The 26,597-nt window shown below is 46.9% G+C and overlaps 1 protein-coding gene across 5 annotated transcripts in view; it reads left to right on the top strand.

Annotated features, from left to right (window-relative positions):
* LOC137435300 (uncharacterized) overlaps window positions 1–26,597 on the top strand; it is a 72,270-nt gene that overhangs the window by 7,601 nt on the left and 38,072 nt on the right. For 4 of the 5 annotated variants that reach the window (XM_068128963.2, XM_068128958.2, XM_068128960.2 and 1 more), the window contains exon 3: window positions 21,609–21,824. In XM_068128963.2, the coding sequence (XP_067985064.2) occupies window positions 21,609–21,824 (216 nt within the window). Of the gene's footprint in view, window positions 1–1,225; window positions 1,318–21,608; window positions 21,825–26,597 lie in introns of all 5 variants that reach the window. The other variant, XM_068128961.2, reaches the window with a different exon arrangement.

The following is a 26,597-nucleotide window of genomic DNA, read 5'->3' as shown; positions in this document are numbered from 1 at the left end:
GCGCTTCGGCCGGGTCATTCGTCTGCCCCGCAAACTGGCCCTCCAGGTGCGCGGGAATTCTGGGGGGGCGCGTGTGGCGGACACAAAAGCCCACTGGCGTGGTGACATCATTCCACGCACCAAGTGGGCGGTGGCCACGCCCGAGGGGTAGGCGTGGCCTCATGATATACACCGGGCGACCAGCCCGGAGGAGTTCAGTGTTACAGTGTAGTCTTACAATAAAGACGTTTATATGTTACCGCTTGTCCGCTTCCTCCTTGCTCACAAGCAGCGCGCGTAACGCCGCGCTTTAGGATATTTGTTTATATGAAGCCTCTCCAATAATGGCTGGAGCTACTCTGTAAACGGAGTAAGCCACACCCCCGGACAGACAGACAGACAGAATCACCGTAGCCTATTATAATATTTATTTATTTATATATATATATATATATATATATATACATATACACACTTATATATATATATATATATATATATACACTTACTGGTGCATTCGGGTGCTTATTCGTGTCGAAACTGGAATCGAACTTTAACTTTCCTTCAATGCAAGATACTTTTTTTTTTTGTATACAGGATCGAGGCTCGTGAAAGAGCTAACATTTATCATACAAAAAATCAAACAGACACACAAAACATATAATAAGGGTAGCGGTAGACAAGATGGGGAGAGAAGCAGAAGCACAAACACAACATTTGAGAGCAGGGAGATCTGTGGGAGGGCTTGGGGGAAGGAGGCGTGGGAATGGGGCGGGGGGGGGGGGGTGGGAGAAGTATAAAACACGGACTTCCAGGAAAGAAGTTGGTATTTCAAAAAAGTGGATCCGGGGTGAAATTAGCGGGGGTAGAAAAGATCAAGGTTTTGGATGGGGGAAGATCAGAGATTGTGGTGAACAGCTGTTTTAAAGACCTGGAGGGAGGAGTGGGATTGAAGAGAGTGAGGGAGTTTGTTCCAGAGGTGGGAGAAAAAAGGATTGAAGGAGTGAAGGGGAGCAGAGAGTCTTAATTTTGGAAATTTAACCATAAGAGGGTTGCAGGCAGATCTTGTGTGACCTGCAGGAATATTTGGGGGACAGATCCTAGAGAGAGCTGGGGGAGCAAGGCCAGAGAGGAGTCGGTAGAAGACAGAAAGACCACCAACCTGCCTGCGGTGAGTAAGTGAAAGGCCCTCGGAGTTAGCTTCATTAACACCAGGTGGGTTGATTCAGCCTGTCATCCTTCCCAGGTTGGCAAAATGAGTACCAACTCGCTGGAAAGGGGGCACTGCATCAGCGGCACAGGTGCGCCCCCAGAAAATGATGCAACCAACAGCTACAGGTGACATACGAATAAATAAATTATAACTTTCAGGTGTCATCAAAGTAAAACATGACGTCATTGCTTAGTTTAGTGTTGCATCAGCTTCATCATGCACCGGGGGACCCACCAGTGGCACCAATCATTTGGGCACTACTTTACCACAAGTCCACAACAATCGGGGACGCCTCTTCGTGGTGGTTGTACCCCGCAACACAAGTCGGAGCCAAATCTTTCCCATTCTTCCCTGCTGCCTGGATTTGTTGGGGGTAGCGCGGTCGCAGTCAGAGTGCCGAACGGTCCCCATGGACCGGCTTTCTTTTTCACTATTTCTATTTATTTTTTTTCTATTTTCTTTCTTTTATTCTCTTTTTCTCTTTTTCTCTTTTTCTCTTTTTCTCTTTTTCTCTTTTTCTCTTTTTCTCTTTCTCTTTCTTTTTTTCCCTCTTCCTCTTCCTCTTTCTCTTTCTCTTTCACTCTGTCGTGGCTCTGACTTTGTGAAGGCTCCTGGGAGATCAATCAACTGTCTCCGTGCCGCGGGTTTGTTCAAGAGAACTGCCCAGGGATATACAACAACAACAACAACAACACTATTTTACAGGAAGTAATGGAAGGCACACGAAAAACTAAATGGAAACTCCCAACCTGCCTGGGCATGTTCACCTCCCCTCCCCTATTGTTGTGTTGTGCACGCCAATGCACTACTGTGGCTTTGATGCAAACCCATGGTAAGCACCCTTCTTTCTACCTGCTTGCCAACGCACCTTGCCATTATTTCGGATCTTGTTCAAGGGCAACGATATTGAAAATCTTTAGCAGCCAGCCTGCAACCCTGACCTAAATGATGCATTTGAACTACTCTGGGGAATCTTTTGCATTCCACCTGAGGCGTGCAGTCTGAAGGAGTCATGGCATAATGTTATACCTTTGTATGTACAAATAATTGTCCAGTGTTGGTGACAGTGATGCATGCCACTGCAATTGTCTGATTGCAAGTCAATAATTCTTCAGGTAGTTTAAGTAAAAGTCTGTTTGGTAATTAGCAATAGCTAAAGTGACGAATAATTTAAGTATTGACACAATCTGTGTTTTGATATTATATTTAATAAATATTATGGCTAACCCCCGCTCTTGCAGGGGAAATGGCCTTAAAATGCCTGTTGTTGTGTTGTTGTATTTAATAAATATTATATTTGCATAATCTGTCAATTTCCCAACCCGGATCTCAGTCAATGGTGTATCTTCTCTTCTACATTTGGTTATGACAAACTTCCCTGAAAATGTCTGCTGCTCTTCTTCTGCTCCAATTGGTTCATCTGACCATTTGCTTGTTAAAGTGGACATCTTTCTGGCCATTCCCAGAGAGCCTCCTCAGCGCCGAGGAGTCTGGCATTTCACTCAGGCCGACTGGCATGGTCTTCCAGCAGCCATCAATCATCTGGACTGGTCTTCCATCTCTACTGCCTCTGACATCAACTCATCCTTGGAATTCTTCCAAAGTAAATTGCTCTCTCTCATGCACAGATTTATCCCATCTCGTCTTCAGTTGTCGTACCCTTCCTCCCGTCCATGGTACACTGAATCTTGTGGTGAGACAGTTGCCCTGAAACAACTTGCCTTCGCCTCCTGGAAGGCAAATCCAACGGAAGGCAATCTCATTTCCTTTCACAAAGCCCAGAATAAGTGTGTGTCTACCCTCAGGAGAGCCAGGAAACAATATCTCTCGACTCTCAAGACTGAACTCTCAAACCTGTCTCCCTCTTCCATATCCTGGTGGCGTCTGGTCATATCTGTTTCTGGTGTTTGCTCCCCCTCCATCCCCTCCCTTACCTCAAACGGCGACACAGCCGACACCGCACGTGACAAAGCCGAATGCCTCAACTCTGTGTTTGGCTCAAAATATTGTGTCCCAAACCCGTCTTTCTCTTTACCCACCTTACTCAGTCAAACCCAGCTGCTCCTGGATTCTGTGTCCTTCTTTCCTGACAAGGTGGAGAAGTTTCTGTCAAACCTTGACTCTGATTCTGCAACTGGACCAGACGGCATCAGCCCACGGGTCCAAAAATCATGCTCTGTCGCTCTATCACAACCTCTCTCTGTTCTCTTCACCCTCTCTTCCTCTCTTTTGCTCAAGGTCATCTGCCATCAGCTTGGAAATCAGCCAACATTACCGCTTTACACAAAAAAGGTGAAAAAAACAGATCCTTGCAACAACAGACCAATCATCCTGCTCCCAATTATCAGCAAAATCATGGAATCCATCATTGATTCGGACATCAAATCCTTCCTCTTCTCCAATGGCCTGATCTCTGATCATCAATTTGGTTTCAGACCAGGTCACTCTACTCTGGACATGCTGCTTCTGCTGTCTCAACAATGGATGGAGGTCCTCAATGCCAAACAGGAAATCAGAGCTGTCTCCCTTGACATATCACGTGCCTTCGATACGGTCTGGTACCCCACTCTGCTCACCAATCTCTCCTCCTGTGGTATCCATGGAAATCTCCATGCATGGCTGGCGGACTTCCGCTCTGGTCATAGTCAATGTGTGGCCCTGAATGGATTTCTCTCATCTCCCCTTCCTGTTCAGGCTGGTGTTCCCCAAGGCAGTGTTCTGGGCCCTGCGCTTTTTCTGGTCTTCATCAATGATCTCTCTGACTCTCTGGAAAATCCTCTCTATCTCTTCGCTGATTACACCACTCTCTGTCGCTCCATACCTCATCCCTCAGATCGGCAGTATAGAAGACCTCTATATTTGATATGGTCGGCGAGTTATCACAGGCAGTCAAATTCAAACTTGTCCCTGACCCATGTGGATTACAGATAAAATATATAATGCAAATTGTACTTCAATGTGAATCTTGTTCTTAAAGCATGCAAGGAAATGTGCAAAGAACCTGGACCAAGCAGCCAACCATCTGTGAAATGACCCAGTGACCGCCAAGGATGTGAACGCGGAGTTGGAATGTACCCCTCCATTAGTGGGACTCGGGGAGGGACCTTATCAGTACTTTGTGTCCTCCGTAATGATAAACATATGGAGTTTGGTGCCGGAAAGGCTGGCTTTAAGTGACCTCGAAATTCCAACTGAACAAGATCAAAGCAGCTGAGATCTATTTAACAGGACCCTCCGAGGCTGCGAGAGAGAATTCTCCCCATGGAACGACGTGTCGTATTTTGTCGGTAAAGTATAACTGTATTTTCGTGGAAAATACTCTCCGCAAGATTTGTAATAAATCTCGATTTAAACTGAGTGAGTCTCGCCGAGTCTGATTGAGTTTTGCAAAGAAAGGTGTCCAAAAGAAGCCACAACAGCAGTCTGCAGCCTCCTCACTCTTTGCAGACCTGGACAATATCACAGACTGGTCAAACAAGTGGAACATGTCTTTCAAACCTGGCAAATCTCACACTCTCAATATGTCTCTTCGAAAAGACCGACTGGACAAGCCTCCCATCTACTTTCTCAACAATCCTCTCCAAGAAGTTCTGTCACTTTTTTAAAATCTATCTTTACTGTACAAGTTTTTGGGTCTCACTATCTGCCATGATCTTTCTTGGGAAAACCACATTTCTAGGCTGCCCTCCAAAGCCACTCGCCGACTGGGCATCCTCCATCATGCGAAGTCCTTCCTTGGCACACCTGAGCTCCTCACCACATACAAGGCTTTCATCTGCAGCTCAATGGAATACTGCTCTCCCCTCTGGGCTGATGTCCTGCCTCACACCTAGCTTGTCTTCACGCTGTTGAAACCAAAGCTTTCAAAATCATTGGAATCTCCCGTGATGAAGCAAACTCTGAGGGCCTTTCACTCACTCACCGCAGGGAGGTTGGTGGGCTTTCTGTCTTCTGCCGACTCCTCTCTGGCCTAGCTCCCCCAGCTCTGTCTCTGCTCTGTCCCCTAAATATTCCTACAGGTCGCACAAGATCTGCCAGCAACCCTCTTCTGGTAAAACTGCCAAAATCAAGACTCTCTGTTCACCTTCACTCTTTCATTCCACTTTTCTCCCACCTCTGGAACAAACTCCCTCACTCTCTTCAATCCCACTCCTCCCTCAAGGTCTTTAGAACAGCTGTTCACCATTATCTCTTGTCACACAACAACAACAACAACAACAACAACAACAACAACAAAGCCGTCTCCCTTGACATATCATGTCTCCTTGTCTCCAGACCCCCATCCAAAACCTTGATCTTTTCTACCCCCGTTAATTTCACCCTACATCCACGTTTTTAAAATACCGACTTGTTTCCTTAAAGTCCTAGCAGTGTCCATGTGTTTTATTTGTCTCCCACCCCCACCCCCTTTCCCATGCTTCCTCCCCCCAAGCCCACTCCCCCCCACAGATCTCCCAATGTCCCTGTTCTCTACTGTTGTACTTGTGTGCTTCCCTCTCTCTCCCCATCTTGTCTCTTGCTCCATTTTTATGTGTCCGTTTTTTTTTTGTGATTAATGTTAGCTCTCACACGAGCCTCGATTTTGTATTTAAATATATATATATATATATGCAGTCACGTGAAAAAGTAAGTACCCCATGTAAAGTTTTTGACTTTTTCAACATATTTCAACATACAGCTATTTGATCTTCATTTCAACAATATTGATAGACAAAGGTGATGTAATATAACAAATATCAAGAAACATTTACATTTTGTAGTCCATTGTATAATTTAAATGAACATAAATGCAAATTTCGCATGTGGAAAAAGTAAGTACACCCTTGGCTCTAATAGGTGATATTGCCCCCTTTGGCAGAAACAACCTCAAGTAGGTGTTTCTTATAACTGTCTGCCATTCTCTGACATCGACTGGGAGAAATTTTTGCCCACTCCTCCATGCAGAATTCTTTCAGCTGTGCGATGTTTGAGGGGTTTCTTGCATGCACAGCTCGTTTCAAATCCCCCCACAACATCTCGATGGGATTTAGATCCGGGGTTTGACTTGGCCATTCCAGAACCCCTCCATTTCTTTCTTTTCAGCCATTCCTTGGTGGATTTACTGGTACTAGGGCATGCCCGTACTATATATAAGCTAGGACGTGCCCGTACGTGGGTGCCCGTTCCTTGCAAAAAAAAAAAAACTGCAAAAAAAAAAAAAACTGCAAAAAAAAAACAATGGTTTGGTCCATTCGCAACGACCACAGAACCCCCCCCCCCCCCCCCCCCCCACTCTATTTACATGAATGGTTTGGTCCATTCGCAAAGCCAAAGCGAACGACCACAGAACCCCCCCCCCCCTCTATTTACATGAATGGTTTGGTCCATTCGCAAAGCCAAAGCGAACGACCACAGAACCCCCCCCCCCCCTCTATTTACATGAATGGTTTGGTCCATTCGCAACGGCAAAGCGAACGGCGAACGGCTAAATCGCCATAGCTCGGTAAGTACTTGTCCGATTAATTTCAAACCTTGAAAAGGCACATCCTCGGGTCCCCAGCAATATACCTGGCAAGTTTCAAGTATATCGGACCGGTAGTTGTCGAGAAACAGCGGTCACAGACAAACGTACAGACGTACAGACGTACAGAGATTACTGGAATTATAGATAGATGTTTAGGGTCATTGTCATGTTGCAAGGTTCACCATCGGTTGAGCCTCATCTTTCCGACAGATGGCCTCACATTATCCTTAAGCACCCTCTGGTACAATGAAGAATTTATAGTGGATTCTATGATGGTGAGCTGCCCAGGCCCTGATGCAGCAAAGCTGCCCCAAGCCATAATATTTCCACCACCATGCTTTACAGTTGGTATCAGGTTCTTGTGGTCAAATGTTGTCTTTGGTTTTCGCCAAACATGTCTTCTGGTACTGTGGCCAAATAGCTCTACCTATGACTCATCTGTCCAGAGCACATTGTTACAGAAGTGCTGGTCTTTGCCTTTGGCAAAGTTCATTGGCAAACTTTAGTCTTGCCCTGATGTTCTTTCTGGACAGCAAAGGTTTCCTCCTGGCACACCTCCCATGTAGATGAAATTTGTACAGCCTCTTTCTCATGGTCGACTCGTGCACTTTGACATCAACAGTGGCAAGAGCTACCTGTAGGTCCCGTGATGACATTCTGAGGTTCTTAGAGACTTCTTTCAGCATTTTGCGGTCTGCTCTCGGGCTGAACTTGCTGGGGCGGCCTGGCCTGAACAAGTTGGCAGTTGTTTGGAATCTTCTCCACTTGTAGATGATCTTCCGTACAGTCGAATGATTGATTTCAAATTGTTTGGAGATCTCTTTAAATCCCTTCCTAGACTCATCGGCATCTATAACCTTCTTTCTGAAGGCCTCAGAGAGCTCTTTTGATCTTGGCATGGTGACGCCGCACACTTCAACAACAAAGAGCAAACCAAACTAAATGCCTGAGGTTTGAATAAGACAGGTTCCTCCAAGATCCTCTCTAACGATGTTCTAATCACTTGCACTTGAGCTGGTGCACCTGATTCTAATTTTAGGTATTTGAAGTAGTGATAAATGTGGGGGTCTACTTACTTTTCCACATGCAAAATTCGCATTTATGTTTATTTAAATTACTAGGGCATGCCCGTACTATATATAAGCTAGGACGTGCCCGTACGTGGGTGCCCGTTCCTTGCCAAAAAAAAAAAAAAAAAAAAATTGTGTAGGGGTGTGTGTGTGTAAACATCCTAGGGCGTGCCCGTACGTGGGTGCAAAAAAACATGCGTGCAAACAACAACAACAAAAAAAAACTTTGAAACCACGTGGCAGTAACGACCACAGAACCCCCCCCCCCCTCTATTTACATGAATGGTTTGGTCCATTCGCAACGACCACAGAACCCCCCCCCCCCTCTATTTACATGAAATGGTTTGGTCCAAAGCGAACGGCTTGCGGTGTTTGGTAAAGAAATCGCCATAGCTCGGTAAGTACTTGTCCGATTAATATGAAACCTTGAAAAGGCACATCCTCGGGTCCCCAGCAATATACCTGGCAAGTTTCAAGTATATCGGACCCGTGGTTGTCGAGAAACAGCGGTCACAGACAAACATACAAACACACATACACACATACACACATACACACATACACACATACACACAGAGATTAATGGAATTATAGATAGATACAATGGACTACAAAATGTAAATGTTTCATGATATTTCTTATATTATATCACCTTTATCTATCAATATTGTTGAAATGAAGATCAAATAGCTGTATGTTGAAATATGTTGAAAAAGTCAAAACTTTACATGGGGTGTATTTACTTTTTCACGTGACTGTATATATATATATATATATATATATATATATATATATATATATATATATATATATATATATAGATATAGATATATATTGTTGTGGATATGAGGATTGTATTTTTTTTATTGTGTGTTTTATTAATATTGCTTGATTCTGGACCCTCCTGCCTCCAGTGTTGTGTAAAGGTCAAAAGGCGTCCCATAATTAGTCCATAAAGCATACACGTCAGCCAATCATAGATTTCCCCCTGGTTGATAGTTATATCTTTATTATGTGTATTAGGGTAAGGCCTTGTCTCCCATTAAGGTGACACTCCATTGCACCAAGTGAAATAAGACAGATTCCCTTCATTCATCATTCCCATTCCCAAAACCTCCATTTCCCCTTTCGTCATTGCCAAGCCTCGATTGCAATTACATCCCCTCCAAAACCACCATTGAGCATGTGCTCGGGTCGGGGAAGAAGGGCGTGCCCGCCCGTCGTCATCAAGGGCGGAGCCAGAGGGTCGCGCGACCAACCAGGGCCGAGGTGAGCACACCGATGGGCGTGTCCTGAAGGCCGGCGGCTTGATCGCCGGAGGCGCTATAAAGGCGCGCGCGCAAGAAGCAAGGTGGTGGTCATCAGTGGTCGTCAGTGGTTGTCGGTGGTTGAGTAAGAGATCATCCAGGGAAGCACAAAGCCTGCTATTCGTCGCCTTGCTCGCCAAAGTTGGACCAAGCAAGAGAGTTGGGCAAGCAGCAAGCACGTTGTTCAGTTGTGTGGTTGGACCAGACGAGTCCTGGCAAAGCAGCAGCGGCAGCCACAGCAGCAGCAACAGCCACAGCAGCAACAACAGCAGCTTGGAGCCTGGACGGCAGTTTTGAGCAGGGCCGCGAAGGAATGGCGGCTGCCAAATGCGCCGATCGTGCTGCAGTACCCTTGGACCTTCCTCTCCCTCCAGCCATCCACCTCCTGCCTTTCCATCCTTTTGTGTACGTGAGTTTGTTCTGTGTGTCTTGTCCCTGGGTATTTAATTAAGCTTGTATAAGGAATTTGCACTGTGTCTCTAATATCTTCTGTATCTTATTTTCTTATCTTTCCTTCTCCTTGGTTTTTTTTGAGCCTGTAAATAGTAAATAAATTATATTCGTATTTCCAACCTTTTTGTCTTCTTCTTCTTCTTCACATCTGTGTCGCCTTAGTCGTTTCCCTATTGAATATCTGTGGCGCGATCTGGCCAACGTTCAGGAATCGGGTTAGTTGGGGTAACTGTTAGGGCCGCGGGGCCTCCGCTCGGCAAAACCAACATCTTATCCGCAGACCGTAACAATTGGTGTCGGGAGTGGGGTCGGACCCGAAGCGCGCTTAACGCGCTCAAAATTACAAGCTGCCGAAATTTGTTTTGTTTTAAAAAACCCGAATTTTGAAATCGCGCCATGGCTAGTCAAGGCGATCGGATGCAGGTGGGTGAGCTAGAGGAGGGGTTAGGAGTAACCCAGGATCAGAGGGACGAAGTAAAGGAGAACAATGAGGAGGTGGTTGAGGAGGTATCAGGCGCGCAAAATGGCGCCCTCGCGCACGTGGTTGAAGGGTCCCAAACTGGCGGCGCCGCGGTGGGCGAGCCCGCGGTGGCGGCTGGGGACGCTGGGCAAACCGGGTTTGACCTCAGATTATTCTTGACCCAACTGAATGCAAAAATGGATAGGATGGGGGGCGAAATGGGGGTAATGAGAGACGAAGTGAGGGGTACCAGTACCCAAATTGGGAAGATAGACAATGGGATAAAAGAGGTAAAGAATGGGTTAACGGGGCTAGAAGATAGGATGGAAGACAAATTGCGGGCAATAGGGGAGCAATCCGCCCGGGAAATCAAACGGATGGGGAACCAGATAGAGGAGGTGAAAATCGGGTTAGAAAGTAAATTGGATGCTCAGAGGGATGAATTGGGACGGATGAGGGTGGCATCTACAAAAGAGAGGGAGGAGATGAAAGAGGAGATACGACGAGGTGTAAGCGAGGAGGTCTCGGGGGTACGCGAGGAGGTAAAGCGAGGTGAAAAGCGTATGGAGAAAGAGGTGAGGAATAATACGGCTAGGTTACAGGGGGGCATAGAGGACCTGACGCAGGAGGTGGAACAGCTGACGGTGGGACAGACGGAGTTAGTGGAGCGGGTACAAAGGAACACTGCGGTACTAGGAGGGTTAAAAGCGACACAAAGAGACATCAAGGACGATTTGATAGCGACAAAGAGGCAATGTCAGATGGTACGTGAGGGACTGACAATGAGGTTGGACGAGGTTACAGAGGTAATGGAGACGAAGGACCGGCAGGTGAGGACGCACATAGAAACGGTCAAGGTAGCCTTAGAGGACGAAATTGAGGAGACGCACCGGGAAATAAAAGAGGTGAAGCAAAAGTTAGAAGAAGTGGAAGACGAGGTGAGTGAAATTAAGAAGAGACGGAGGGAAACTAAGAGGGAGATAAAGGAGGAAGTAATGGAATATGTTCAAGGTCGGTGCTCAAATCGTGATGTTGTTCTCACTAACCAAATAAAGAGTTTGCAGGTGGCGAAGGAGGTGCGGAGACGAGGTGCCAAGGTGAGTGGCGGTATACGAGGAAATGTATATGATGTGAGGGGAGCTTCAGTCGGCTTGGGGGTTGATTTGGATCCGGGTGTTCGTGAGAGGCCGTTGGTGAAGTGTGCGACAGGTACGGTGTGCGAAAGAGGAGGTGTGTGAGAATGTCCGACTCTGGGGTGTGTGAGGAAAAAGTGTGCGCCAAGGAGTGAGTGTGCTGTCGAGAGTCGTAGCGCGTGTGCGAGGGAGCACATGGAAGCGCGTAGTGGGGAGTGTTACAAAGGATGTAACGAAAGAGTGTACACCTGTGGTGAGTGTTATGGAGGAAGTAACGGGAGAGTGTGCGCAAGAGGATGCGCGAGAAAGGTGTGTAACGGACAGGTGCATGAGGAGAGAGTGCACTGTCAAAAGTAAGGGAGAATGTACACCTGTGGTGAGTGTTACGGAGGAAGTAACGGGAGAGTGTGCACAGGAGGATGCGCGAGAAAGGTGTGTAACGGACGGGTGCATGAGGAAAGAGTGCACTGTCAAAAGTAAGGAAGAATGCACACCTGTGGTGAGTGTTACGGAGGGTGTAACTGGAGAGTGTGCGCGAGAAAGGTGTGTAACAGACGGGTGCATGAGTACAGAGTACGCTGTCGAGAGTAAGGGTGAGTGCGCGACCGAGTGTGGAGGTGAGAGTAGTAAGAGTGACACGGAGCGTGAGTTGGTTGTGGCAGGTGAGAGAGGATGTACACCTGGAATGGAAGGATGCACACCTGGAATAGTAGAGCGGGTGTGGGAATGCACACTTGAGTTAGTAGTGAGGCACGTGGTTGGGTGTGCAAGTGAGAGCACACCTGTGATTGTCACAGAGGAGGTGACCGAGGAGGGGGCGCGAAGAGGTGTGTTGGTGAGGTGTGTGAACGACGAGTGTGTGCAAAGGTGTTCGGTGGTCAGGTGTGTGACCAAGTCTGTGAGTGAAAGAACGAGTGCAATGACGAAGTATGCGGGGTGTACGGGCGGCGTTGGAGCACCGAGCTCGGTGAGGGTGAAAGGGGTAGCGTATGCGTGTGAGCATGCAGGTGAAGCATCGACGGAAACCGGGTTAGCGGTTAGAACGACATTTAGCCGAATCGGGCCCTCGGTGCGCGCCGAGCAGCTTCGCGTGCCGCGAGGCCCAGCGGGGATCCAAACCACGGCGGTTTCGAAAGAACCGCCGTACGCGATCCACGCTGGGCCTCGCTCGGAACGGCTGCGTCCGTGCGCCACTAGGCGGAGCGGGCAGCCCGATAGGAAGGGTCGTCATGGCGACCCCTTTTTGTTGAGGCGTTCCGGCAGGTCGAGATCGGGCCATTGGATGGCTCCGTGCCGAGGTGGTGCGTGGGATCTCGGCCCGGGTAAACCTCCTTCCCTGCACCGAGTGCCGGACGTATCCAGCCGCTGGCACCAAACAACCCGCATTCATTGCTCGGCTTTACGAAGCCGAGCTTTAGAAGTGAATTGGCGCACCGAGAGGCATTAGTGAGTAGACTGTGTTGATGAGGATAGTGTTTTGGCCCCGAAATTAGAAAAACAAAATTTGATGATTGGCAAAGGATTGGCAGAGTGATGATTGGCAATGGTAGAGTGATTGGTAGTGATTGGCAAATTTTTGATTGGTTGAATTTGGACGAGTAAAATTGATAGTGGGACGTCCCCGATGTGGTGGGATGGCAACTCTGCCATCTCTCATACAAGCGGGGGCAAAGGAGCACTAGTCTTATGGGGTTTATGGCAGTGAAAACTAGCCCGGGAGGGTTAGGATATAATGTAGGGATCTAGAGAAGATGACCTTAGGTAACGTTAAGATTAGTTAGTGACAATGATACCTGTAGTGGGGACGCAGGTAGATTAGAGTGGATGATAATGACGTGGTATGTGCTTAGTTTAAAGGGAAGACGGGGAGCACTAAGTTAGCAGGGCACCAGGTAGATTAGATGATGCCGTGTGTATGGTGAACAGGTGTGATTGCACAGGTGTGCAACTGAACAGGTGTATGGAGCAGTGTTTGAGTGAGTGATAGTGATGTGAGTTGTGCTGACCAAATGGTCCTGGGAGGAAGGAGGGTGCAGGTGGCACCAGGTAAGATTGCACAGGTGTGCAACTACAGGTGAATGGAGAATGGTTGTGTGGAATATATGGAGTATGGGAATGGATGGTCGTGGAGTGAGTATGGGGGAAACTGTGGAGTGGAGTGGATGGTGCGGAGGTGTGAATGGGGGAAGAGTGGACCCCCATCACGAATACCCGGGGAGGGTAGTTTAAGTGTTAGGTAGAGGGTACAGGTAAATTGTGGTTGGATATTGGCATCTGTGGTGTGAGGTGAAAGAATGGTGTTTGGATGGGTGCATTAGTGTTGTGGAAATGGCTGGGCGTGTAGCCTGTTAGTGTGTGTAGTTGGTTGAGCACTCCACCACTGTGAGGATGTCGGCCAGGTGAGGCCGCAGGTGGGCTCTGGGAGCCGGTAGAGTTGTTGTGGATGGGGCCCGAGGATCCGGAGTACAGACCCGGGTAGCCCAGTGCCAGAGGGCACCGAGGGGTGACAGAGCCAGGAGGGGCCTTCACCAATTAGATAGGTTAGGGTGAGGAGCTAGGTAAGCTCGGGTGGCAACTGCAGTGGTGGAGGTGTGCAGGTGGGTAGACCTGCTGGGAGAGCTACACGCCCCAGTCCTGAAATTGTGCAAGGGCACCGGGAGATGAATCGGGGGAGTGAGACCCCAAATTGAGAAGCACCACAGTTTGGTCAATGGGAATTGGTTTTTAGAACCCATAGTGTAAGTTGGCCAATGGATTGGCAGGGAAAGACCCCGGGTAGTGTAAAGTGTGTTAAAGTCATTTAGAAGGTAGTTAGGATGGAAATCTCCTCACACCATCTACATCCACTCACCTGAGATGACGTACCTCCACACCATGCCAGGTTGTTTTTTTTTTTTTTATGATGCAAATGTTTGGATGTGAGACGCATCATGACGTGGGTGTGACATTGTGCTTGTTGTTCCATCTCTTCCTCCTTAGGAGGGATTGATGATGAATTGGGTGATGGCAAATTTTGGATAGAGGGATTGTGGAGACGAATTTGGTATAGGGGAAATATGGGGAAGACGTGACAGTAGTGACGAATTTGTAAAGGTGTACGTTGTTGTACATATGGGGTAAGGGCAAGGGTAGTGTAGGTGACAGGGGGGGTGACGTACGGTAGGGACGAGCTTTCTCACTTCGCTCTCCGTACGCACTTCACCTTGCATTGCCTTATTGATGTGTACCCTTGTGACCTTACCCCTCGCTCATCTGTCTGTCCCCCCTTTTGTCTCCCACATGAGGACCTGTGCACCACTGGGCGCCGAGGGGAGTGTGCGTGAGTCCGCCATTGTGCGCCCGAACCTCTCGCAACCCCAGCTGTCTGCATCGATGCACCACATTATGGACCACATGTCTGTGGCTAAGCACCACTGATGGACCCCATGGGTTGGGGCATGGCCCCTCTGCTGGAACCGGCCATGAAGGCCCGAAATCTTGCTGGCGGACCTTGATCACAGGGCACCGACGCCCCCCAGGGTGAACCACACTAGTCGGCCCTGTGGGCCATAAATAAATCAAATGGACACGTTGGGTGCATTTTATTTTAATACAAATAGGCCGCCAGCAAAGAAAATGACAACATCTGGAAGAATAGTAATAGCCAGCAGAGGGAGCCGAAGAGCAAGAGACCACCTGCAGGGTTAGGGGTTGTTGGTTTATTTTTATTGATGAACAATGATGACTGTGCACCGATTGGTGCTTGAGGGTGTGTTGGTGCGTTTTGGGTGCTTTCATGGTGCATTGATGCAGAGCAGACTGTCTCCCCCCAGAAAGAACAATCACAGGTCCTGGGTTAGTTTTGTAAATAAAAGCAGAGTCATTGTAAATAATGCTCCCCACCGTCAGTGTATAGTTTGAAGACCATTCCGCAATTCGGTTAGCTGTGGGTGTGAGTCTGTTAGGTAGGGTGCAATGGAGCAGCGGGATATATTTATTTATGTTTTAAAACTGTCGCACTCAGGGTCAGGTTAAAAGTAGAGGGAACTACACCTACGTGTCACACTAAGTTAAAGTTATAGGCCCGGGACGTGCCTAAGAGGAGGAGGGTGCAGTGTTGTGGATATGAGGATTGTATTTTTTTTATTGTGTGTTTTATTAATATTGCTTGATTCTGGACCCTCCTGCCTCCAGTGTTGTGTAAAGGTCAAAGGGCGTCCCATAATTAGTCCATAAAGCATACACGTCAGCCAATCATAGATTTACCCCTGGTTGATAGTTATATCTTTATTATGTGTATTAGGGTAAGGCCTTGTCTCCCATTAAGATGACACTCCATTGCACCAAGTGAAATAAGACAGATTCCCTTCATTCATCATTCCCATTCCCAAAACCTCCATTTCCCCTTTCGTCATTGCCAAGCCTCGATTGCAATTACATCCCCTCCAAAACCACCATTGAACATGTGCTCGGGTCGGGGAAGAAGGGCGTGCCCGCCCGTCATCATCAAGGGCGGAGCCAGAGGGTCGCGCGACCAACCAGGGCCGAGGTGAGCACACCGATGGGCGTGTCCTGAAGGCCGGCGGCTTGATCGCCGGAGGCGCTATAAAGGCGCGCGCGCAAGAAGCAAGGTGGTGGTCGTCAGTGGTCGTCAGTGGTTGTCGGTGGTTGAGTAAGAGATCATCCCGGGAAGCACAAAGCCTGCTATTTGTCGCCTTGCTCGCCAAAGTTGGACCAAGCAAGAGAGTTGGGCAAGCAGCAAGCACGTTGTTCAGTTGTGTGGTTGGACCAGACAAGTCCTGGCAAAGCAGCAGCGGCAGCCACAGCAGCAGCAACAGCCACAGCAGCAACAACAGCAGCTTGGGGCCTGGACGGCAGTTTTGAGCAGGGCCACGAAGGAACGGCGGCTGCCAAATGCGCCAATCGTGCTGCAGTACCCTTGGACCTTCCTCTCCCTCCAGCCATCCACCTCCTGCCTTTCCATCCTTTTGTGTACGTGAGTTTGTTCTGTGTGTCTTGTCCCTGGGTATTTAATTAAGCTTGTATAAGGAATTTGCACTGTGTCTCTAATATCTTCTGTATCTTATTTTCTTATCTTTCCTTCTCCTTGGTTTTTTTTGAGCCTGTAAATAGTAAATAAATTATATTCGTATTTCCAACCTTTTTGTCTTCTTCTTCTTCACATCCGTGTCGCCTTAGTCTTTTCCCTATTGAATATCTGTGGCGCGATCCGGCCAACATTCAGGAATCGGGTTAGTTGGGGTAACTGTTAGGGCCGCGGGGCCTCCGCTCGGCAAAACCAACATCTTATCCGCGGACCGTAACAATATATATATATATATATATATATATATATATATATATATATATATATATATATATATATACTAGCTGAGGTACCCGGCTTCGCCTGGGTTGAATAAGAATAATACAAATATATGATGAAAAGAACATGTATATTTTAGAGCAATATCACTACATTTCCTACATGACGTTTTGTCAATTTTCAATTTCTCAAAATCTCTTGGTATACAACATTTCTGGTTTTCTTACTTGGTGCCAAGACATAAAGATTGCTTGGTTTTCCAACCCTCGAGCAGCCCACATACAGCTGGCCATGGGAAGTACCCGGCATTGCCGGGCGGGGGAAGGGAGGGGAGGAGGAAGGGGAGGGGGGAACGGGGGGGGAGGGGAGGAGAGGGTGGGGAGGGGAGAAGAGGGGAGGAGGGGAGAAGAGGGGAGGAGGGGAGAAGAGGAGGGAGGGGGAGGAGGAGAGGGGAGAAGAGGAGGGAGGAGGAGGAGGAGAGGGGAGGGGAGGGGGGGAGGGGGGAGGGGCGGTGGGATGGGAGGGGGGAGGGGGAGGAGGAGGGAGGGGAGGGGGGAGGGGAGGGGGGAGGGAGAGGGGGGAGGGGAGGGGGGAGGGAGAGGGGAGAGGGGGAGGGGGGAACGGCTAGCTTGGCAAGCGAAAGCAGGCTTTTTACTTTTATTTTTACCTCAATGAGGGCTATATATATAGTCCGTGCTTGGAGCCTTCAAGTTCAACATAAAGTTTTTTTATGAAAAATAATGCAGATGTATAACAATCCACCAATGCAAGTTCAGAAATGAATGCAGATCCTTTACTTTGCGATACAAACGCAATTCCCGCCATTTCCACTCACGATCAAGGCCTCCACAGTGACCGCGCCTCTTTTTCCTCCTACAACTTCGTCTCACTTCTTTCACTCAAAATGCACGAAATTCTGCTGCATGAAATTATGTAGAGGCCTCGTCGGGGGGATATAAGGTAGATAAGGAAGGCGTTGTAACAGAAGAATCAGAATAAAAGTGGAAGAACATAAGGAAATGGGAGCTATTCTGGACCCACAGCCAAACCCGACAAACCATTGCAATACACCCCGAACGTCTAGCGCCGCCACAAACTACACCATGGAATTGCAGCTGGCGCGGTTTTTTTAAACCATTGATATTAAAATAAAACGTAGCCTAAAACCACCGGGATTTTATGCTGATTCCGAAACTGTGTCTAAAACTTTTCTCCAATGTGTAGTTCTTGAGTTATAAGTGGACATCCAGACAGACACACACACAGACACTCCTCCTTTTTATATATATATATATATATATATATATATATATATATATATATATATATATATATATATATATATATATATATATATACATATATATATATATATATATATACATACTTATATATATAATTATATATATATATATATATTTCAATCATTATGCGACTTCATACTATCAGTGGTGAACCGCCATTAAGGTATCAGCAGTACCCATTAAGGTATCCCATCCAGCTATCGCTGTACCTTAATGGGAGCGATAAGCACCGCCTGCCACACAGTACATTACCTCTGGTATCCACTCATTATATGGAGTCGCCTGGATGCGGTCGGGAGTGACCAATCACAATATAATTTCAGTTCTCCAACCTAATGAGCGCACGCTGTGACGTCACCACCACGTACATACGCCTTGCCTGCCAAGCTCCAGAAGAGCCATCTGACAGTGCATAATTTAGATCTTAGTTCCGATACTTTCACAAGTGCAAGTATCACATGTATCACAAGGTTTTAAGATTTATATATGTATATATATATATATATATATATATATATATATATATATATATATTGCTACGGTTTTGAGATTTGCACATATTGATCATTAAAGGTTAAAGGGTTGCCCCCCATAGTTAGTCCACGAGCAACACGTAGGCCACCTGTAGTATTAGTTATGTCATAGTATGTGTAAGTATAGGCCAATTCCCCTCGTAATATCTGCATTGTGTAAAGACATGAGTTTAGGTCCCGGTCATTTTGCGTCCACCCTTCAATTCCACCTCAATGGGCGTAATTGATCCCGCGCCCCATTTGGCTGCCCGCTCAGTGTTACGCTTTGGCTGCCCACAGCATTTTGCTGCCCTTTGCTCGCTCACTAGTCGAGTAACACGAGGTAGGTCGGAGAAGGAGGAGGAACGCGAGGTCGGGGTGGGGGCGGCGTTGGATCGGAGCGTCAGAGGCGATGACGGTAAGAGCCACCAGCCAACCAAGGCTCTAGTGGCATGGCGTGACAGGGCGTGGTGAGGCGCGTCTGGTGAGTTCTAGAAGGTTCGCGGGGCGTTCCTATAAAAGTCATTGCACAAAGCCCTTGAGAGGACTGAAGCTGAGAACTAGCGCTGGAGGGACTGCACAGGACTTATAAGAAGGACTAGGGCTGGAGGACTCGCGTGCACACGGCATTGGTGAAAAGACTTGTGTGGAGAGAACTTGACTCGCATCACTCGCTTTGGAGGCATTGAACTGTAACTCGCGCAGTATAACGTATGCGCCAGAGGAGAGGAAGAAGAGGCATTGAGTACATGGCTGCAGCCAGACGCGCCAGTGGCGAATAGCGCCTACCTCAGCCATGCGTGTGAATGCGGTAATAGCCGCCAGTGATAACCGCTAACCGCCGAAGTCCGCTCCCTACCAAATCGCCCCGTATTCACCCTTGTGCGCCAAACGACACGCTCCTGCCCTCTCTACTTACCATCTGCACGGGACAAGCCGGAGATCGCAGGGAGCTGCACGGGAGCCATCCTTGGACGCGGACCATCATCCTGCAGCTGCAAACCCCAATGTGAGTGTGTGTGTGATGGGCCCGTTTGTCCTGGGTATTAAGTTAAGACTGTTTTAAGGCTGCACTGTGTCCTCTTTTTCTCTGAACCATTGTGAATAGTGTAAATAAAACCTGTTATTCCTTTTTCCAATTCGACCGCTTTTGTGATTTATCCATTGACTAAGCGTGGCACGATAAGATCGCTAGAACCGGGTTCACCATATAAATGGCACGGATCGCGTGTACGCACCGCTCGGCGTCTCAACACGCGTGGTTCGTGCGGGGATTATTTCCTCGTTTCAGGGCAGCATGAGTAATTAGGTAATAGCGATTCTAGGCCTAATACCCTATTTCGCGCTGTCCGGGAAGGACGTCATAGGTCCCGGGTCCCGTCGGCCAGTCAAAGACAAGGGGACTAATCCCCCCCCCCCCCCCCTTGGTAAGGGGAGAAGGCCGGCGTCGAGATCTGCAACAATGTATATATATATATATCCTCTCCTTTTCTGTTTGATATATATGTATATGCAATCTCATTATCCATGGTAGCCTGGTGTTGGCTTAGCAGTTGGGGTGCCAGCTTGGGATCCTAGGATCCTGGGTTTGAATCCCAAGTCGATCACTGAATTAATGCCATGGGGGGTTGACCCAGCCTGTCATCCCTCTGAGGTCGGCAAATTGAGTAGCAGTTCACTGGTAATTCCCTGTGTGTCACAAGAGGTGAGCCAACAGGGTTGGTGGCAGGAAGGGCATCTGGACCATAAAACATTGCTTCAAAAAGGGGACTGAAAAAGGGCCAACCCCTTCTCTGTGGGGAAAAATGGCCTCGAAAGGTGGTTCATTATCCATGGTAACCATATTTATTTTCATTAGCTGAAAATTTTTGTAGACTGATTAAAACTAGTCATTGAATTGAGGAGATAAGTGGGCGACCCTCTAGGCGGGAGTACCCTTCTTGGCCACCTTCAGTCGGCACAGTCTTGGAAATACACTTTATAATTTTTGAAAGAAATGTTATTGATCACAACATATCATACTCCATAGCCCATATCAAGATAGAAGCTTATTTGTAATACTGGCTACCACCAAAGGTGGCGAATTTCATCACATGTCAATTTTGGAGTTTTGTTGATGTCCATTGTCCACGTGTGCTCCATTTATAGTAAAAATATCGCCTGTGAATAGTGAGTGAGGCATCTGGCATGATCTGGCATGAGTACTTATTTGTGAAAATGGAGAAATAATTAAGTATTTTTTTTCCCTAGGATGGGTTTCCCTGATCATTCTTTCATTCATTCAGAATCATTGGAATCTCCCGTGATGAAGCTAACTCCAAGGGCCTCTCACTCACTCACCGCAGGCAGGTTGGTGTCTTTCTGTCTTCTACCGACTCCTCTCTGGCCTTGCTCCCCCAGCTCTCTCTAGGATCTGTCCCTCAAATATTCCTGCAGGTCGCACAAGATCTGCCTGCAACCCTCTTATGGTTAAATTTCCAAATTAAGACTCTCTGCTCCCCTTCACTCCTTCAATCCTTTTTTTCTCCCACCTCTGGAACAAACTCCTTCACTCTCTTCAATCCCACTCCACCCTCCAGGTCTTTAAAACAGCTGTTCACCACCATCTCTTATCTTCCCCCATCCAAAACCTTGATCTTTTCTACCCCCGCTAATTTCACTTTTTTGAAATACCAACTTCTGTCCTGGAAGTCCTTGGTGTCGCTTGTGTTTTATACTTCGCCCACTCCCCCCCCCCCACCCCCCCCCCCCCCCCCCCCCCCCCCCCCCCTCTCAAATATTTGTGTGCTTACCCTTCTCTCCCCATCTTGTCTTCCGCTCCCTCTTTTTATATATTTTGTTTGTGAAGTAAATGTCAGCTCTTTCACGAGCCTCGATTCAGTATACAAAAAATTCTTGTTCTTCATTCATTTGCAACACAAGGCTGCAGGGTTGCATCAATGGCTGGGGGTGCCACTGTGCTGCTTATGCAATGGCTTCTGCTGGTTAGGGCAGGAATTTGTAATTTGTTCAGGATTCCGGCGATAGCTCAGCACACCATGGGATTTTTAACATCTACTAACAAATGCTGGCAGATGGGACACCCATTTAATGTCAATCCGAAGGACAGCATGCACATTGATGAATCATCCTGCCTGTTTGCCTGTTAAACACCTGGGTCAACATTTTATAGCTGGGTTGGGATTCAAACCGCGGATAAACAGCTTAGAGACGAATGTTTGTACCTCCAGGCCATCCTGTCAGCCCTTATGTGATGATTGATTCTGTCCAATGTGTTAATGGGGTGGACAGATTGATGGGTAGAGTGAAAGGATGCTAATGTGCAGGCATGTAGCCATGAATACCAGCTTACACCTGGTCTTTTGGCAGGTTTGGATTTGTCACGCCCCTGGAGGATTGAACTGCCAGCAGGAGAGCCTGTGGTTGGAAACATCAAGGCCTCTGAAGATGCTTGCCACGTGTGTCTGGTGGGCTCAAACGCTTGCACAAAGAACCTGAGTCTGACAGAAGCCAACAATCGATATATCAATTTCACCTGCCCCCCAAATGGGTCAAATTACCTTTTGGAGTTGCACTGGAATGTGTGTAAGTTTTTGTTCCTCTTTGAAACTTCAAAAGATTAATTTTGATTCTAACCATATTATTGTTCTCTTGACCTTTTTTCAGTTAAGTCTTTCATGATTCTCTCGCGATGGTTTGTTTTAGTTGCCTGTTGGGAATGCATTATCATCGGGTGCAGCAATAGATAGATTGTTATTGGAATGTTAACCTTGGAGAATGTGTGTGCCTTTGTCCTGGTTTTTCATAGGCTAACATAGGCTATGTGGCCATGACCTTACGCAGCGGTGTCGGGAGCCGGGGGGGGGGGGGGGTGAGGGGGAGTACGTTATCGATGTAAATGTGTACCGTGTAACATCACCTGGTGGTGGTGGTGGCAGAGGGTATTACTCTTTCCTTTTTTACCTGCGCAATGCTGAGGTTGAGGCATTCTTCGCATGGGTAAATTGGTCCTCCTCCTCTCCTTCTCCGTCCCCTTCCCCTTCCACCTCCCCACCCTCCCCTTTCCTGCGCTCCCCTTCCCCTACGCCACCCCTCCCTCCCCACCACCGGGCAACACCAGGTACTTCAGGTAGTTGCTTATAATGCTTTCTGTAAACGGCATCCTCCTGTAAGGTCACCTTTCCACTTGTTTAGCATTCTCATTTGAGCACTTCGCTCATTATGCCAGGATACTAAGTTCAAATTCCAAATACAGGGTGTCCATAAAATCCTTGAGCACCTTTGAACTTTTATAACTTTTATTGCACACACGATAGAAACAAATTGTCGAAGGCCAATGACCACATAAGAAGATCCAGCTCTTGCTGTGAGATGTGCCATTCTTTTACCGGCACCAGTTCCACTTTATGGAGAGACTGGGGGAGCGGAATTGGTGACCACAAAAGGCTCCTAGCTCTTCTTGGACGTTCCAAGCATGTTCAAGCGGATTTGATACCAGAGGTTGTGCAGGCTAGACCATTCTCATGATGTTCTGGTATTGAGGTAGAGCATTGACAACGGGTGCACCATGTAGATGGGGGGCATTGTCTTTCATGGAGGTGAGATTGTAACCTTACTCTGGGGGTAGAGGGGGGTGACGACAGGCATCGTAATCTCATCCTTGTGTATGACACCAGTCAAAGCACCGCTTCCAATGATGAGGAGGTTTTGCCAAATTGAATGGCAAACCATACTATGGAGTGGCTTGTAGCAAATACATCATGCTACTCGATGGCATGATTAGACAATCGCTGCATGCCTTGTCTGCAGACTCGAGCACATCTATTGTTGAGGTCTCGGCAGAATATAAATTAACCACCTTTGGAGGCCATTTTCCCCGCAGAGCGGGGGTTGGCCCTTTTCGGGCACCGTGGTCCCCTTTTTGAAGCAATGTTTTATGACCGGATGCCCTTCCTGCCGCCAACCCTTTTAGTCGCCTCTTGCGACACACAGGGAATTACCAGCAAGCTGGTACTCAATTTGCACGATCTCGGGAGGATGACTGGCTGAGTCAACCCCCCTGGCGTTAATTCAGCGATCGACCGGGATTCGAACCCAGGATCCTGGGATCACCAAGCTTAGGCAAAAGCTAAATGCATCATTTAAAATAGCATTAATCTACCGGTTCACCCTCCTGCAGTTGTGAAGGTGTCACCCATTCTATACGCTCTATTTGATGGTGCTATATTAGAGGAATGCAGCACAGTGGTTTCTGGATCTCATCCACTGGTATGAAGCCTGTTACAAATAGTCTAGGAATTTGATGGTTGATTGCACAGTACAGGTCATTCCAGCCCCGTCATTTGGGCATTTTTATCGTATAGATACAAACACAGTACAAACAACGAAGGCACTCAGTAGAGAGTGGAGCGCATACCTCCACCAGGCTGAAGTTTGTTTTGTATTCCACCGATAGGCCATATCTTAGATCTGGACATGAACAAACATCTAATCGACTTGTTCTTGTCATCTAACCAACTCATCCACCAAGTTTCATCTGAATCCGTCCATATATTTTTGAGATATCTATTTTTGTTTCAGTTTAAGCTCTAACGCTCAATGGTGAAGAATCACTTTAAAATTCTCTGATCCGGATCCGGATTCGAATCGTCACCAAGATCGATTCAATTCTTCCTTGTCACACACCTAACCTGTCCACTAAGTTTCGTCTAAATCCGTCCACAACTTTTTGAGATATTGTGATGTACATAGTTTTTCCCATACATCTCAATGGTGAAGAATCGCTTAAAGATCTTCACCAACATCTAATCATTTCATCCTTGTGACATATCCAACCTCTCCACCAAATTTTGTCCAAATCCGTCCACAACTTTTTGAGATATCCTGTTCACAAACAGGCAAACAGACAGGGGGGGGGGTGAAAACATAACCCCTCATCTTCCTTTCATCCTTCCTTCCATCTGTTGGTGGTGGAGGTAATTATATTACCTCTGCTCCTTCTCCCTTTCTCCCCCGTTTGGGTGTTTGGGCATTTGTACAGTAAAGATAGATACAGTATATATTTTTTGTGAAGAGCATATGGTTCCTATAACATGTAAAGTACCTGAATAAGCGCCGACTGTGAAAGATGCATTTACCAGAATTGGAACACTTTGTAGTCCACTTTCCTACTGCCTTCTGCCAACACACCCTTATAGTATGTCATAAATATCGGAGGTTGGCAGTTTGTGCACATCCACTGAGCACAACGTGTGTTAGCTGAAGTTTAAAAATGTAATGTTGAAGAAAAAAGATTTTTTTTTACATTTTGTCAAATTATATTTTTCTTTACAGGAGCGAGGCTCGTGGAAGAGCAAGGTAGAAAAATGTTTTTCTCTGCAACCGCTAGTCCGATCGATGCGGAACTTTAAACATAGAAGGGACTCCCCCATAGATAATATTTTATTGATAACTGATGTCATAGGTCAAATGGTATGGCAGCCATGTTGGATTTAAGGGAAAAAAAATTATACATCTTTTTCTCCGATAACCTCTCAATGAGAGAAATTGGAACTTGGCATTTGTCATCAACTCCCCACACATTATATAGAGTGATAACAATAAAGTCATCGGTGAAGTAGTATTCCAGCCATAATTGGTTGAATAAAAATCCTTATTCAAAAAATGTGAAACTTCCTATATCAGATCTATTACTCGATTTGGGTGAATAATTAGATTCGCTAGCAGGGTACTCACCCTATGGGAAATTTTGTTCCAAGCATGTAACGCGCTCTCCTCGCACATACCTTTATGTTTGGGTGGTGTATAGACAACTGACAGCTGCCTCAATCGCTCCCGAAAATAAAAATAAAAACCCAAGTTACATGCATGAAGAAAAATATGCCTCCTGCTTATGATTCAAAACACCTCACTGCACGGGAACATGTGGGGACAGGAATGGAGTACTGTAAAGGGTGGGGACTTGTAATGCCCTCTCTCACCAGGAGGCAGAACACACGATACACATTTACATAGATAATTTCCGTCCCTCCTCTCTCTCCCCACCGAAGATCACCTGCAAAGATAAAAACACACCTATGCACGAATTGGGGTCATGTTGATCCAATGTAGCAAGTCTGAATGTAACCTGCCCAGAACTGTAGGAGGAGTAGTGCGACAAACACAAACAAACAAACACACACCGGTCCATGAATCATAGTAACGATGACATCATTGGTCACGTGGTTTGGCGGCCATATTGGATTGAAAATAAAAACATTTTTCAAACCTTCTCCAGAACTACTTATCTGATCAATGCGAAACTTCATACATTATGACCAACTATCCATGGGGAATATCGTTTTGAAATTTTGTTTCATATTCATCTTCATTGATGCAATTTAGCCTTGATGTGCACACAAATGTTCATTAAATATCCTGATGATCAATAAAGCTACAGATAATGGCAATGTATGTGACATAATATGGTGCATGGATGATACGGGTCGATGGGCCATAATAGCAGTAGGCCATAATGATATCCTATTCAGTTAATGATGGTTATTTTTGTCAGAATGAGCTCGCCTGGTGAGACTATATGCACTCTACTAGTGCCATTCTAGTTATTATTGTTATTTTTAATACCATCAATTTTTATGTCTACTTGTGACATCATCGATTGGTAGCCGTCATGCTCCCATTTGGTTTGTAGTCGATATCGAAACTTTGGCTGATGGTCTATATTTCCTTGTTATTTTGTCAGCCTTCTGCCCTCTTTGGTCTTTCTTCTCCCCCTCTCTACTCCACAGTCCTGACTCGCATGGCTCCTATTATCTCCCCAACAACAACAACAACAACAACATGCATTTTAAGGCCATTTTCCCTGCTGGAGCGGGGGTTAGCCTTGCGGTCCCCATGACAATCTTCTCCATTTAGCCCTATTTTCTGCATCTCTCCTTGTTAACCCCCTTGCCCGCATTTCTTCCTCCACCATCTTTAGCCAAGTCTTTCTCGGTCTTCCCCGTCCTCTACTTCCTTCTACATTAATTTCCATCACTCTTCTCAACCAGTCACTTCCATCCTTCCTCAACACATGACCAAACCATCGCAACCTGTTCCTCTTCACAGCATCAATCACAGGCAATATTCCCATCATCTTTCGCCATTCATCATTTGTCTTCCTCTCTCTCAACGATACTCCGCACTTCCATCGAACCATTCGCATTTCCACACTTTCCAGCCTTCGTTGCTGCTCTACGTTCATTACCCATGTCTCGCTACCATAAATCATAACACTTCTCACACGTGCAGCATACACCTTTCCCTTCAGCTTCAGCGACACTCTCCTCCTCATCAGCACGCCACTCAGTTCCCGAAACT

The sequence above is a fragment of the Myxine glutinosa genome, chromosome 9, assembly GCF_964187855.1.
Source record: "Myxine glutinosa chromosome 9, kmMyxGlut1.1, whole genome shotgun sequence".
Classification (NCBI taxonomy): Eukaryota; Metazoa; Chordata; class Myxini; order Myxiniformes; family Myxinidae; genus Myxine; species Myxine glutinosa.
The sequence above is the reverse complement of the archived record's forward strand: the minus strand, read 5'-3'. Positions and strand labels throughout refer to the sequence as shown.